General features: G+C 38.7%; 1 protein-coding gene across 3 annotated transcripts in view; it reads left to right on the top strand.

Moving 5' to 3' along the window:
* Positions 1 to 8,243: 8,243 nt before the first annotated feature.
* The window catches only part of sh2d3ca (SH2 domain containing 3Ca), a 50,649-nt gene continuing 42,547 nt past the window's right edge, over positions 8,244 to 16,345 (top strand). The window contains exons 1-4 of one of the 3 annotated variants that reach the window (XM_039780480.1): positions 8,244 to 8,450; positions 8,802 to 9,068; positions 9,160 to 9,658; positions 13,486 to 13,525. In XM_039780480.1, the coding sequence (XP_039636414.1) occupies positions 8,432 to 8,450; positions 8,802 to 9,068; positions 9,160 to 9,658; positions 13,486 to 13,525 (825 nt within the window). In that variant the 5' untranslated portion in view covers positions 8,244 to 8,431. Of the gene's footprint in view, positions 8,451 to 8,801; positions 9,069 to 9,159; positions 9,659 to 10,536; positions 10,606 to 13,485; positions 13,526 to 16,345 lie in introns of those variants that run through there. The other 2 variants (XM_039780479.1, XM_039780481.1) reach the window with 2 other exon arrangements.

Here is a 16,345-nt window from a genome sequence, read left to right as displayed (position 1 = left end):
CATGCCAATCACTTGATGATCCTCACCCACTATCTGTTAAGCTAACTCTGAATGATGCCCAAACCACAAACCCACAGCCACACATTCATTTTACCCCATGTACACTTCACAGCTGATTACTACTAGTACATCCGATCTACAGCATTTCTTATAAATTGACTTATGTAATATGTAGTCATTACAACCATTGACATAATTTCTCATGAACAGTCCTAAATAATGGCTTAATGACACGTTTAATCCCATAATTCATACAGTACATTTGATTTGTATTAGGTTTATAAGTTGTGGTCTTTCTTCTGAGGATTGGAATAAAAGATGATGTTATTTATAGTTATAAATAATTTTAAATGTTTGGCTGTGTGTTATGCATTACAATTCTTTGCTGTGATTGGTCTGTTGGTCCGATGGAGGCAGGTTATTTCTCTGTAATGTCTTTGGCGCCCCCCACAGTCTAAGACAGATGATGACACATTTTAAATGGTTTACTGTATTTACTGTGAATCCACTGTCCAATTACAAGTATACTAGATTCTTATATTTACAGAGCTTATATAGATTCTTTGACACTTGTTAGTTATAACAAGTTTTGTACCTGCCAACCGTAACCCGCTAACAGTCAGTTTTGTGATAGCAAATTATATCAAACAATAAGATCATTTCATGCTGCTTAGAGCTCTTATTTTACAGCCATTCACAATAAGTGCAAATGATTTCAAATGTTGATCAAAGTCAGAGTGCATCACATCATAAATGCTAACACACTTATGTTGTAAGACTTCACTGGTGATGTATTTGTGATACTAGCTGATGCAGTAGCTCTGTTGAAGAGAATCTGAGGGGGTCTTCAAGCTCCGAAATAAAGCATTTGATGTTTTTCTGATGCAAATCTGTAAAGACAGTTCCCTCTACTCTAAAGAACCTGGAAGCAGAACAATTTCTGAGTGGATACTAAAATACAGGTCAAACGTTTATACAGTAGGAATCTTTCTCACTCTTCCAGCAGCAGATGGTGTCTGGAGATGTGCAATGTACTTGTAATATATCTCTAAGAAGACAACAGCTAACTAGTGATGAAATTAGCCTCAATTTGGAGAAGTTGGAAAGTTTGGAAAGTCAATAATATCTTAAATCCGAGTGGTACTCACAAATTACATCACATTAGACCTTTGTGCATCCAAATAAAATGTGATACAACTGTTCTGCCATAAAGTCTACTTTTGGGATACCTCTAAAGTTCTGTTTTTGTTGATGCGGTCATTGAGGTCTTAATTTAATGATAATATTCGGAGATGTTTCTAATATTCTGCCCCCCCACCCCATATATGTAAATAGAGAGGACAACAAATATGAATAGAAACAATAGAATAGAAACATCTTTCAATATAATGTTGTCCATTACAACAGCACCTTTAACTATGACCTCAGTAATAAACATATAATTGAATTTATACATTTCCAACAATCACCACAAACACGTAAAGATGGATGTTATGGCAGAGCTGTTGTAGTGAATTGCAACAGATGGGACAGATGTACCAAATAAAGTGTTTGTGTTTGTAATAATGATTAAAAAAAAACATTGTCACTTCTTTATTTGTACCAATTTAAATATATTTCACAAGAGAAATGGTGAAAACAAACATCAACAAAGCACGGGAGCCAAGTAGGCTATACATTTCTTTGTCTACTGTCTTTACATTCATCTAGATCCAGGTAAAATGGCCCAAGCATTTTATACCAAATGACATGTAATGTTTTTTCATGGAACAGCAGAAAGACGTATACTGAGAGTGTAACAACAAGTCAAGGTCCTCACAAGTACAGCAAAGGCTGTATCCGTGTGTGCCGGGTTGAATGTGTGCTGCTTTAATTTCACCTTGATGACAAACAAGGCTTCAATAATTCAGCCTCCCTTGTATATGACAAATATAGGCCACATCAATACAAAGTGCTAAAACCTGATGACAACACAATCTGAAACACTGTCGTCTTGACCTTTTACTCTCACATGGTCATTTCATTTTTACGATTATCATTTTTTTCTGCAGCATTTCTCTTTTGTTGGACAGTACACAGTATAACAAGTGACAGGTAGACTGCTTGAAAAGGACAGTAGAGCTGAGGTTGCACAAGATATAAACAAAGAGCGTAAAATAAACTAAGATAAAATGTTGTGGAGATTTGACCTGAGCAGGAGGGGAAAAAACATGAACGTTACCTCTTTCTGCATCCTATCCGTGGCCCATCAGTCTCTGGGGACAACACAAGGAGATGAAAAATATGTTCCGTTAGATAGCAGCTGTGACTTTGCATTCTTTGACTTCTTCTTCTGTTGTGTTTTTGTTTCAGTTCTTCATTCATCAGCTACAAATCATATGATTACTGTAGTTTATTAGACATAATCCATTTTTATTTTTATTGATTAGACAACCCAAGAGTTTTTAACGTTAAAGCTCAGTTAATTTACAATAAAGTGCTTCTTACACATTTATGCATCAGTAACAATTTTACTTGTAACGTTCTGCACTTTTAAGTAAGATTTTGACTGCAGGACTTTTGCAGTAGTGAAGTATTTTTTTCACATTCTTGTATTCCACCACTGCAACTAACCACATCTTTCAGTGTCCTCAGCAAATCAAAAAGAAAGCAGTTGTCATTGATCATCCATACGGAAGCTGACAACAGGACTAAAGTTCACAATCACATTCCAATAAAGACTCTAGATATTAATTCTGTTGTTCTTGTAGCAACAGAGAGATGATTTCGTCAGTGTATTGCAGCTTGACACAAGTCCTGAATTGCACAGTAAGGTACAGCAGATACAGAATATATTTTAGATGTCATCCAGAAATAACTTTATAATTTACATTCAAAGATAACAGCTCAGAGTAATTCATTCAAGTGCTGTTTAAGTGCTACACTTGAGTGGGGTTTTGCAAATGTATTTTGAATTGCAGCACATTTGATTTGAGAAAAGCAATAAAAAAGAAAATCTCCAGTGTGAAGTGCATTATCCCGGTGAATACAACATTAGCACCGCTTCACCAAAAGTTAATGCTGACATTATTAGAAAAGAAGTTGAAACAAGAAGGAAAAATCATAAAGCCACATGTTTTTATGTTTCTAGGCTACACTGTACGGATTTTAAAATGTCTTTTATAATAATACAAAAGCATTGATTTATTAAGTATTTCTGACAATGTTATCATAAAAGAACCATAAATGGGGGATAATAGTTACCTTTCATCCATCAGATATGTATCACCTATCAGTTCCTTTGTGTTATTACAAAAATATTATGTTTCTGAAGACAAGTGTACATACACTTCCTTAATAGGAGAAACAATTACGTAATATGTGATGCTATAATTACTGTTGTTAATATGTGTGATTAAATGATGAAGGATCAGAATTGTCTTGATATTTTTACTTGTGGTATATCATTTTGGAAATGAAATAAAATAAAGTGAAACTAGGTTGACAGCATTTCTATTTTTGTGTAAATAAGGTTTCAGTTTTGTGCGTGTGTGTCTCAGTGTGGCCTCGGGTCAAAGTGACTGATGTTTGTCATCGTATGAGGAGGCAGAGAGCTGAATTATTGAAGGCTTGTTTTTCATCAAGGTGAAATTAAAGCAGCACACACACACACACACACACACACACACACACACACACACACACACACACACACACACACACACACACACACACACACACACACACACACACACACACAGTCATTCACTCCAGCAAATTACTTCTGTGGAAAACCTGGTTGGGACACAAAGTCCTAAATGAAAGTCCAATATATTACCTCAGGGTGTGCGTGTGCTCACATGTGTGTGTTTGTGTTAACCACACTATATTATATTTCTCCCTTTATTCCATCTACCTCCATGCTGGTGGATTACAGAGCGGTGACCAGCAGTTGCTCAGTTGCGTTTATAGGCTGCATCAAAAGGACAAGGCGTTATCATGGATCTTATTTCCTAATGAGCATGTGGCATTTCTCTGAGGGTCAGAAAAATATGGCATCATAAAAATACGCTTTTTAAACACAAAAGTGATTACATGAGATATGTATGCATTATGCAATTTATCAGCAATTATCTGGATCAAACATGCTTGTATTTACAGTAATCTACAGTATGAAGTACATATGGGGTAGAGGGAAGGAAGTGTGGCTGTATAGTTCTGTTTTTTCAGTGACCTTTGGTGCCACTCACAGCATAATTAGTAAGAAAAGATTTCTGTATAAACTAACCAGTGACTCTTTCATGGTATGTTCACTGAGCCAATTCACATTAAGGGAAGCCTATGAAGGGAACAACTTGTGTGACCACAAGCTTTTTGGTTGAGGATGCATGTGTGCATTGGAGGAGCCTTCTGTCCCTGGGTTAATCAGTTAAAAGTGAGTTTTGTTGACACAATAAAAAATGTGATGATGAAACAACTGAGCAGTAAAGTCTGAAATATTGTCTTCTGGGCGCCTTAAGATAGAAAATGTAAGAAAATGAACAACAAACCCTGGTTGCTCTTTGAGGTTGCAGAAAAATAAACATGTTATAATCACAATATTACCTCCAGTTTTGGCAGCTGATATTGCCTTTACAGTAATAAAGGGGCAGTTTGCATGTTTCAGACGTTTTGGAGTGTCATTTTGCTTTATAATGTGTTTTACTCTGTTATATGGCTTCACACTTCACACTTTCATACCTGCATATACACTGGTGTGTTACAGTGTTGACAGGAAGAAGCAAGGCGTCTTTGCAGAACTCTCACACCAGAAAGTGAACAGGAAGTGAAAGCCCATGAAGGCATACGGCTCATACTAAACACTATATAGACTAGTATACACTATTCTACAGTGACTGTTACTTAGCATCTTAATTGATCTCCTTGATCTGACATTTGAACAACAAATTACATTATAGTTTACTGTATCATGCTTTTTTTTTTTAAAGAGATACATGTGCACATATATAAAATGTCAAACTAAAATGTTTTAAAATAAATGATATACTGTCTTTTGCATTTGTGAAGTTTGTTCCTTCATTATGCTTAAAGTAAATAAATAGGAGAAACACACAAACAACAGAAGATTCCAACATAATGATGAGTTACTTTCCTTTTAGAAGGCATTGTTTTTTTTAAATAAATGATTTCTTTGAACAAAGGGGAAGAAAGATAAACAAATATTTATCAATATATAAATAAACCAAAAAACTAACCTGACTTTAGAGGATTTATCTATGCAAAGTGATATTTTTGTGCAAGATTCATGCAAAGTAAGAGAAGTGTGAAAATAACATCAAGTTATGGACAGATTGTGGTCACGGTTAAAGGAAACCAACAGTGACTGCTGGTAAGAGACAGGATGCTAACCCTGGTTTTCCGTTTAAAAAACATTATGCTTTTACTTGTGAACCAGATATTTATTCAAACAACAAGGTTACTTATCACTGAAACATAAACAAACTGTACATGTTGTTATTTTACTGGTGAGGACCCTAGACTGTATATGCTGTAAATAGGTTATCTTTCTCGTCAAATGTTACACTCCTTAAGGTGCCGTTTTTTTTCTTTTTGCGTCCCCTTAAGTAGCACTAAGAAATCAACTTATTCCACACAGTATTACATATATTCTGTATCCTTTTTTTTCTCCAACTCCTTAAATATAGTGTTTACCCAAGACTCACATTTTTTTATAACTGCACTTTTCGAATCAAATTGGATTTTTCTAGATGTACTTTGCACAGTCATATACACTTAGACCCAAAATTTAGCCTGACCTATTTGGTATCTTTGTAACCTTTGGCATCGCGGCTAAATTCAAAACAAAGTTCTGTGGGATTTTAGCAATGTTTGGCTGCACAGCATTGGCTTGTAATCACTTATCCATCAGTGGGTTTTTTTTGCGGGATTTTAAAAGATGGATCCTTCTTAGGCAAGGCAAGGCAAGGTAGCTTTATTTGTATAGCACATTTCGGCAACAAGGCAATTCAAAGTGCTTTACATGAAACATGAAACATTAAAAACAGTTATAAAACAATTAAAAACAATTTCAAAGCATTAAAACAATTAACAACAATTTAAGATCATTAAAAGACAAGAATAAAATGTACAGTGCAGTATAAGAATTTTAAAGAAAGAGCAGTTAAAAATAGGTTATTTAAAGAAAGGCAACATTAAAAAGATATGTCTTCAGCCTGGATTTAAAAGAACTGAGAGTTGCAGCGGACCTGCAGTTTTCTGGGAGTTTGTTCCAGATATGTGGAGCATAAAAACTGAACGCTGCTTCCCCCTGTTTAGTTCTGACTCTGGGAACAACAAGTAGACCTGTCCCAGACGACCTGAGAGGTCTGGGTGGGTCATAGTGCAGTAGCAGATCAGAAATGTATTTTGGCCCTAAACCATTTAGTGATTTGTAAACCAGCAAAAGTATTTTGAAATCAATTCTTTGAGGCACAGGAAGCCAGTGTAGAGACTTCAGTACTGGAGTGATGTGATCCACTTTCTTGGTTTTAGTGAGGACTCGAGCAGCAGCGTTCTGAATCAGCTGCAGTTGTCTGATTGATTTTTTAGGGAGATTTGTAAAGACACCGTTACAGTAGTCAAGTCTACTGAAGATAAAAGCATGGACAAGTTTTTCCAAATCCTGCTGAGACATAAGTCCTTTAACCCTTGATATATTTTTAAGGTGATAATAGGCTGATTTTGTAATTGTCTTAATGTGACTTTTAAAATTCAGGTCTGAGTCCATGACTACACCAAGATTTCTGGCTTTGTCTGTTGTTTTTAACATTGTCGTTTGAAGCTGAGTGCTGACCTTTAATCGTTCTTCTTTTGCTCCAAAAACAACCACCTCAGTTTTTTCTTCATTTAATTTAAGAAAGTTATGGCACATCCAGTCGTTAATTTGTTCAATTCACATATTCAGTTGTTGTATTGGGCTATAATTCCCTGGCGATAAGGTTATGTAAATTTGTGTGTCATCCGCATAACTATGGTAACTTATTTTGTTGTTTTCCATAATCTGAGCCAGTGGAAGCATGTAGATGTTGAACAGAAGAGGCCCCAGAACTGAGCCTTGGGGAACTCCGCATGTCATATTTGTATGCTCAGATGTATAATTACCTATAGACACAAAGTAGTCCCTATTCTTTAAATAGGATTCAAACCACTTTAGTACTGAGCCAGAAAGACCAACCCAGTTTTCCAATCGGTCAAGTAATATGTTGTGGTCGACTGTATCAAATGCAGCACTGAGATTAAGTAATACTAAGACTGAAATTTTGTGAAAAAAGTGGATGTCATTAAAGACTTTGACAAGAGCCGTCTCAGTGCTGTGGTGTGGTCGAAAACCTGACTGGAAGGCATCAAAACTATTGTTGAGTGATAAGAAAAGGTTGAGTTGTTGAAAAAACGCTTTTTCTATGATTTACTACTTAGATGCCACAGGTTTATGTTGAGCTTTCTGGAGGCATTTTGAGTCTAATTTAATCAAACATAATTGAAGTTTAGACTTAGACACCAGCTCTTATAATACACCCTGACATTAGGAATCCAAGATGATCCACCAAACAGCTGCAATTGCAATACCTACATCCTGTGGAAAAAGCAAGTGACATGCACACGTCAGTTCTGCCTGAAGGTGTGTCTTTCACCTACACTCACAGAATTCAAATTGAAACTCTGGGTGCACAGAAGAATGTCCTGCATTGATCTGAGATGTGCTGACAAACAACAACATGTCCTTATTACTACATAAATACTCTTCACATTTGATTGAATCATTAATTTCTTGTTAAAGGTAAGGTGTCTTGATAATGCATAAGTGTGAAGCAGCATTATGAGCGATTGAGAATCTTTACCCTAATCAAACATTAACTATGTAAATAAACTGTGTCGGGAAGATGAAATGACTCGTAGCTTGAAGTAGATAATCAGTGATATCAAAGGTGATAGTTATTAAACTCTGGATGAGGCCAGCTTTTTATTTTCAATGGGACAAAAGTCAGCACTTCAGTTTGAAACACTTTACACCCCTCTATCTATCAACACTTTTTCATTCTGGCCAGAGGACACCCTCACATTTATATTCTTATCTTATTCTTTCAAGCCTTGTCATCTCATCTTTTCATTTCCTCTTACCATTGGTCCTCTCAGCTTTACACAGGAAGTGTCACGCTCTGCCCTGCCCTAGTCGTTGCCGCACATCTCTCAGTTTTGTCTCTGTCACACATACAAACTGTGTGCAGTATCTCACCCACAGAGAGGAACTGTGGTTCATACCGAGGTTTGCTCACCTCAACAAGTTATCCTCCCCTATCTATTTCTCCTTTTTCTATCGTAGACTACTGCATCTCCTTTCAGATGATTGATCTGTCACCTACCTGCAGCTGATCTCCCACACTGCAGCCACAACATGAGCATAAGGAAACTGAGTGAGTATTATGTGTGTGTGTGTGACAGAATTTGTGAGTCAGAAAACCAAAACAATAAGCTAAAAGACACAAAAAAGCTCCATGAGGGAAACTGCAGAGATGATAATTCCCTGTTGGTTCAACATCTTTCACATTGTCATTTGATCCATTATCAATTAAAAAAAAACATAGTGTGTAGCTTAAATTAACACAGCTTCTTTAGCTTCTCTTTCCTTCCTGACTGAAAACAAAATCTAATTGAGAGGTTGCATGGGAATGAATTGGGTTGGCTAGTGGGTAAACACATTGACCAACATCATATACTTGTTACCACATAATGAGCATTTCTTTTCTAACTGTTGCTCTGTCAAGGTTTCAAGTGGTTTGGTAGCCTCACCAACCTCTCCTTTCGCCGCTCCACTGAAAAATCTGACTCCAAGACCTCTCCGTCCAAGTCTGGAGCAGGATGTGTACCTGGAGATGGCAGGGCGATCCTGGCTCCAGTTGTTGAGACAACGATGGACGACATGGATGCCATGCGTCCTCGCACTGCCAGCTACATTCGCTCCAGTGAGAGCTACACACACATGGGTACGCTGCCACGGCTACTGATGAAGAGGAGAGACAAGAGCAATAAAGGTAAAGCAGCAGAACTTATGATAATAAAAAGGGACAACAGTTTTCACCATGACAAACGTTATGTTTATTTCTGATCTCCCTTCTTCTCTAGGAGGCCCCAGCTGCAATAAGAAGAGTAAAGACAAGAGCAGCATCAGCAGAAGTCAAAGCCAGAGACCTTTACGGGACCGAGACTGTAGCCCCTCGAGGCTCACAGCCGCCAGATCTAAAGCGGCTGGGGATGAAGCTGGAGCTAAAGCTGACACTGGGCTAGGCAAAGACTCTCTCACTGATCCCAAGACCCAGCCTGAACCTATAGTTGAAACTAATGTCACAAACTCCCAAAACATCATCTCTGCAATGTCGCCATCTGATGGCTCAAGTGCTGCACTCCAACCAGAGACTTGTGACAAGCAGAGCATCACCCAGGCAGGTTCAGATTTGAACCCTGAGGAGACTTCATCACCTCCACCCAGCCGGGGGAATGATCAGATTAATGAGGATGAATGGTTGGAGTCCAGGCCTGTATCTGAACCTAAGGAGGAGGCAGAGAGCAGACAGCTGACAGGAGGAGCGGCCAAAGGAAACCAGAACTCTGACAGCATTTACTGGTGATTGGTTTCATTCCTTTTTATCTTAGATGTGAACCGTTTTCTTGCTTTTTGTTTCTTTTCTGACAGTAAAGTTATTGAAGGAGGAAAGGTTACTGATTGGTCAACTGGTTTGTGGTGGTTCATTGAAAAATGAGAGAGTATGCACCACTAAAGCACAGTATTAACTGGCATGATAAAGGCCTTAGGGTGGCTCCTGCTTGATCTTGGGGCCCTGTCTTGAACAGGGGGTTCCTTGTGTCAAAATCAGTGCTGGAAAGTAACTAACTACATTTACTTAAGTTCTTTACTTAAATATAGTTTTATTGTACTTTTATTTTACTTGAATATTTCATTTTATCTGACTTGTGTCCAGTTTATTACATACAACACATTGTTAAAATTAAACTGGTGGTTCTAAGCCATTTGGTTTGTGACTACTTACAAAAAAGTTGTGTATAGTCAGGGCCCGTTGCCATGTTTCTGTAAATTGTCAGCAGTTCCACCAAAGAATGATTTCCTCTCTTTATTCTTTACATGGTTTCATAACTGTAATTTTATTTAATCAATATTTAATTAACAATCATATATGATTATTCATTTTACAGAGGTATTTTTGTTCAGCTTTTTCTGATAATAATGTACTTTTAGAATTATGAATGAAGGTCTTTTACTAATGGGGTATTTGTACATTGTTATTTTGGCACCTTTACTTAAGTGAATTCCAGCACTGAAAAACTGCTCAGGTTGCTGAGAGATTGAAGGAACTGTGGGGTCAATAGGGAAACAGCAGCACATTTATTTTAATTTTAATCCAGGAGCCTTAAAAATGGCGTGTGTTCTGTGCATACGCCAGGGGGCGCAAACTGGTTTAAACTGCGCGTGGACCCACGGGGGAAGTTGGGCAGTTCACACACTTTGTGCTGACTTTGCTGTGGACAGGACTTACCTCAGGCGATGGGTGTGAGGTGAGATAACAGGAATTATGACTTCACTTTTTAAAAGGCAACGGGTTATATCGACTCCTTTTATTGATCAGATGCTGCTGGAAAGCTGCAGGTCTGATGTTTTCTTATTTTGCATTGATTAGTTCTGACACACTGGAGACGACATGGATACGCTTTTGTGCGCTCATTGTGTGCGTTTCATAATGTTGTAGTGGATTTATCAACAAAGTCAGAACTTTATTGAACAGTTTGAGGGAAAATGTCCTGTAACTCCTCCTCTCAGCAGGGCAGATTGCGTCTCCTCGCTGCTTTCCCATGACATGCCAAGGTCTCCCTGCTCTGCTGCTGCCTCCAATATCCCGTGCATGATAGTGCGTGTATCATGTTACAGTGGGATTTTGCACTGCGTGTGTGTCTGTGACTGTGAGTGTGCGTGTGCGTGCATGCGTGGCTGCAGTTGTGCTGGCATGCATGTGCGAGCGTGCAGCATCAGCCCATTAGTTCAGCCCAGAGACCGTGGGAAATATGGCTGTATGGTGGTGTAGTGCAAGTTCAGTGTGGGCACATCAAAGAGCTGTCCGTCTGTTCATCCCTAAATCACAAGTCTCTCAGCTTGGCTGTCAATTTCCCTCTATATTCGTATTCTGTCCAAAGTGCAGCTCTTTATTTTGCCTGACTTTGGCTGCTTTTCTGGAAAACCACTTTTACTGTCATAGTGTCTCTGCTCAGCTGGCAAAATTATGAATTTTGTTCTTCTGCCTTGCCTGTGCATGATAACTCCTTTGTTTGCCACTAATTTGAAAAGGGGATGAACAGGGGCAGCCTAACCCCAATGCAAACTTATGTTTAACTAAAGTTGAATTAATTAGTCGTTTAATGAATTTATTGATCAACATAAAATTAATCAGCAGCAGATTAATTGTTCAGTCAGTTTTCAAGCAAAAAATGGCAAATAATATGCTGGTTTCTGCATCTCGAGGATTTGACGCTTTCCGCTGTCATATGTGACATTACTTAACTATATAGTATGGTCAAAATACTCTATAGCAGCCCTAGTTGAAATCAATTTGAATTAAATAGCCCAAAATCAAAAGTTTCTCTCAGACGGCTTTACAATCTGTACAACATATCACCACTTCTGTTCTTACATCCTTGAGTCAGATGTTGTTGCTGCTTATAAAGACAAGAGTAGACAGAAGTGTTAGTAGTAAATACAAGTCAAGAATGATATCATGGGAGTAGGAGTATAATATTAGGACATATTATGTGTAATACGTTTTTAGTAAGTCAAAGTATGAAAGTGTTTCATGCAGCCCCTTTACTTTACTGTGCTGTTTATAGTCAGTTGCAACAAATTGACTCATGCGTCCAGCCACTTGCTTGCAAAGCTTTTTTTGTTTGTTGGAAACATGATTTCGAAATAAAATGAAGATCGCCTTACTGCAGTAATCAAACAACTAAAACGGGCTTTGCACAAGATTATTTGGAGGAATAGTTTTTGCATCTGAAATGTTTATAATTAATTCAAATTTGACTTGCTAGAATAGTTTATCCCATAATGAATGTCAGTAAGTGTTGCGTGATATTAGTCTATATCAACGACATTTCATTTCCGGGATTGTTCAGGTGCCACCGGAAATTCCGCCAGATGTCCCTTGTTTTCAGCCGGATGTCCGTCACCTTCTGGCTTTTTTTGTGATGCCATTTTAAACTCCGGTCAATTTATGAGGACTATGGTTAACTGCTCCTCAGATCTCTGCAGGGTAAAAACAGACAGCTAGCTAGACTATCTGTCCAATCTGAGTTTTCTGTTGCACAACTAAAACAACCTTTGAACGGACACATTCCACCAAAACAAGTTCCTTCCTGAGGTGCTTTTGCAGAGGCACTAGCCCCGCCCAAGACGATTATGATTAGTTTAAAGAAATGGCAATAAGCCAGAGCACGTTTTTTTGCTGCTGTGTGGACTAGCCAGACCCTCCTCCGCAGCACTGTGGAGGTAGGTCTGGCAATGCAAGACTAGTTGACATTGACTTCAGTTCTAGCCTACTGTAGTGCTCGATGATATTCTCTCTATACTGTAGGTATGATGTGCTGTTTTTTTTCGAAGCCTTATGTATGAATGGTATGTTTTAATATTTATAGCTCAGTCACATTTGTCTCTGGATAAATGTGGATGTGTTCAATGCAAATGATGGGGGCAAATATTTTACATTTGTACAACCATTTTTATTTCGTCTAAGCACAGGAGCAGCCTAGGAAGGGAATTTAGAGCTCCTCTGCCGTGGGACCTATTAACATTCCCCAGCCCGCTGCCACGACGGGACCCTTTGATCTGGCCTCTCTGTGGTCATGTGTAACACGGCTTTGCTCTGGGCCCTAGGAGACCCATCGTGCAACTGTGCTGATTGATCTAAAAACTTACCCGGGAGTGTAATTGCCCCTTTAGCTCGCACTCACTCCGAATCACAAAGTACCCACAGTATGGCTCCCAAGACTGCAGCTCAGCGGGGGGTTTCGACACATGATCCGGATGCATCGTGAGTGTAAAAGTGAGAGTTATGGCGCCCTAAGGATTTGAGAGGCCAGCTCCATATTCAGCAACCTTAGAAGCTCAGTGGGGTTTGTTATCTATCCATTTTCTATGAAGCTGGCCTGCAACAACATTTTACTCACTGGAGAGGCCGCTGCGGAAGTGGGCCATGGGAATACAGGCATGTTTTTTGTCTGTGGTAACATGCACTGCACCTGTTACAAGACCAGATCAAACACGGAGGCGTGTGTACATTTGTGTTGATACACACATGTGCACAATTCCACAGAAGTTTACAGACATTTTCTGTTATAACATTCCTGAATTTTCTCTCTTTCATCTCTTTTTTCCTCCTTCTGTTTCTTCAGCTACATGGAGCCATCAGAGAGCCAGGCGGAATATGTGCAGGTAAGTCTGCTCTGTCAAGCTGTGTGTGCTTGTGTGTGTGTGCATGTAGTTGAATATTATCCCACAGAAATATTTTAAGGTTTCTGTCAGTTACACCCATGCACACACACGTAATGCCTGAGATACCAGTAGATATGAGTTGTAGGTTTAGCCTGAACATGCAGTGCAGTTTGAGTTTTCTCTTCTCTCCCATTACATTAAATTAGATTTTTTAATGTGAGCTCTCAGATGTAATTGTGGCTGATTATTATCCCTTAGTCTTCAACAGTTTTGCTCATTTCAGCAGGCTCACTCTGCATTTAGCCTAATTCAGTCTGCCATTTAGCTAATTGAATTTGGAGGGAAGCTGTGCTAATGTCAGCACTGTGCTAATGTCAGCACTGTGCAGCCAGCGAACAGTCTGTGCTGCAGCCAGTAGGTGGGGCCATACGCTGGAGTTGTGATCTCCTTATAGATCAGAGAGCATGTGAAGCTGGATGTTAGGAATTCATGCATCCTGTATAACACAAACACACATTAATACAGATATTTATATTTAAACTGAGAGTGACAAGTGGCAAGTTATAGTTAAGGAAGTGAAGCTTAAGAAAAGAAGGAAGGAAGGAAGGAAGAAAAAGAGAGAAGAGACGGATAGTAAACTGTTGAGCTATTGAGATCAGATTTCCTATTGATTATCCATCCCAGACGGCTGTTAAAAGCCTTCTCCTATGACCCTGACCTGTATTCCTTTTGTAAAACAAATATATCCAACTTCCTCTGACCACAACACATTGACTATGTTTAAATCCCAACACACTGCCAGCCTTGTTAAGAGTTTAATGTTGGAGGTAGAACAGCATGTAAACAGTACACTTCTGTAACATCACTCAGTTTGACTCAAACATACATTCAGGGCCCAATCGGTTATTTCTTTACCTTAAAGAGTTTGGATTAGAGATGGAAAATCTGCTTTTTTTTCAAAATTAAGAAAAAGAAGGTTTGCTTTGTCGCTGTGTTTATGAACATAACTGATGTAAACAAAAATTTAATAGAAAAAGAAAACATTTATAAAATACATTGAGGTGTTTAGTATTAGCGTAGCCAAAGAAGTAAGCCACGCAGAGCTGACAAATCTCGTTTCATCATCAGTTTATTTAGAAGGCCTAAACATCTCTGTCCAAAATAGTGCCTCTGTTTTTTTCTGCTGGAGGTTAATGTTTTATTTTATAAAAGTGTATACATTTTTTATGATGTTAGCGACTTGGTCTTTATTTCAGGCAAGGTGACCCAGCTTGACAATGTAGGCCCCTGTACTTAATACCATTAGCACTACTCTTACGCTGACAAAAAAAAAATGATGCCTTCTTTTGGTTCTCAAGTTTTTCAATTTTAATAAGCTTGACATGTGACTGCTTTGATCATGAATTTTCATGTTTCATGCATGCAGTATCGGATGAACACGCAAGAAGTGAAGTAGAATAATTGTTTTCTGCTTTAAACCCCAATTTTTCATCTTTTGTCACCCAAATTGGTTTCATTGTCTCGCTCTCAAACACCACAACGGCCCATCCCGCCACCCCCCGCCGCCCCACCCACTCTCTGAAAGCTGCCAGCAAACATCTTCTATTTCCCTGAAACATTTATGACAGCTGATGTTTAAATCAGGAGTTGGCCTCAGTGTTCCCTGTTATAATGGGTAAGACCAGGCAAGAGTCCTCTCCTGTTTGTCACATGTGCACACTCACACATGTGTACACTTATTTACTCATACGCACACACAGTAATCACACATACATAAAACAAAAAACAGACAAAGTGAGAAAGACAGACAAACCAATCTCATCTGAGGATGCTCAAAGAAAATAAGCAATCAGTAAGAAAAGCCCCAAATAATTCAGGATAAGTTATTCATCTTTTAGGCTTTATCATAAAATATCCATCATCATTCATTTTTCATGTGGACTCACAGCTGGTCAAGCAATATCTGCGGGGTGACTTTCAGTGAAAGACGTAAAAAGCAGTTTTAAAATGGCTGAGGTTGGTAATAAAACAGGCCTGATGATACTGTGTTATTAAGGAACAAATCACAATGTTCAGTCTCTGTCTAAATTTGAGCTTGTTTTTTGAGCTCTATCACTGTGTGCGTTTGTTTTTGCCTGCAGCCCAGCCCTGCTTTGTCTTACGATTTAGTGGTTTGGTGCTACATTGACGGGAGGGGCAGGAGGTGGAACGTGTCGGATCATTTGAGGTTTATTAACATACGTCTGGCACTAGAGTCATGCTGCTGCTCTAAAAACATTTCAGTGTGTGTGTCGTTTGAATTTTTTAAATCTGTATGTGTCTGTGTGCCATCTGATTAAATTAAGGGAGTGCCTTGTGTGTGTGTGTGTGTGTGTGTGTGTGTGTGTGTGTGTGTGTGTGTGTGTGCGTGCGTCAGTATTACAGTAGATGAATTAATATGGCGCCTCTGTAAATGAGAGGGGGTGTAAACTGTCAGGGCTGGCCCCCGGTAACACACCCCTAAAAGATGTCTTTAGTTACTGTTCCTTCACCGTGCAGACAGACTGACTCAGAGTACAGCCATGTCTGCACACACTTACAGTCCATGCACTGTGTTTACATCTTGGATTGTTTGCATAAATCAGTTTATTTAGGTCACCAAAGAGAAAAGGGCCCAGATATGCACTATATCTTTTTATGGCACATACATTTGACTTGGACTAAATAACAAATACCTTAAAATGCAATACAGTACAATACCCTGCAGTAAATACTAGTTTGGTGAAACCCACAATGTTTTCCACTGATTTACATATTTTACAGTGTTTGCAGCTGACCAGC

This window comes from Perca fluviatilis, chromosome 17 (assembly GCF_010015445.1).
Source record: "Perca fluviatilis chromosome 17, GENO_Pfluv_1.0, whole genome shotgun sequence".
NCBI lineage: Eukaryota > Metazoa > Chordata > Actinopteri > Perciformes > Percidae > Perca > Perca fluviatilis.
The sequence above is the reverse complement of the archived record's forward strand: the minus strand, read 5'-3'. Positions and strand labels throughout refer to the sequence as shown.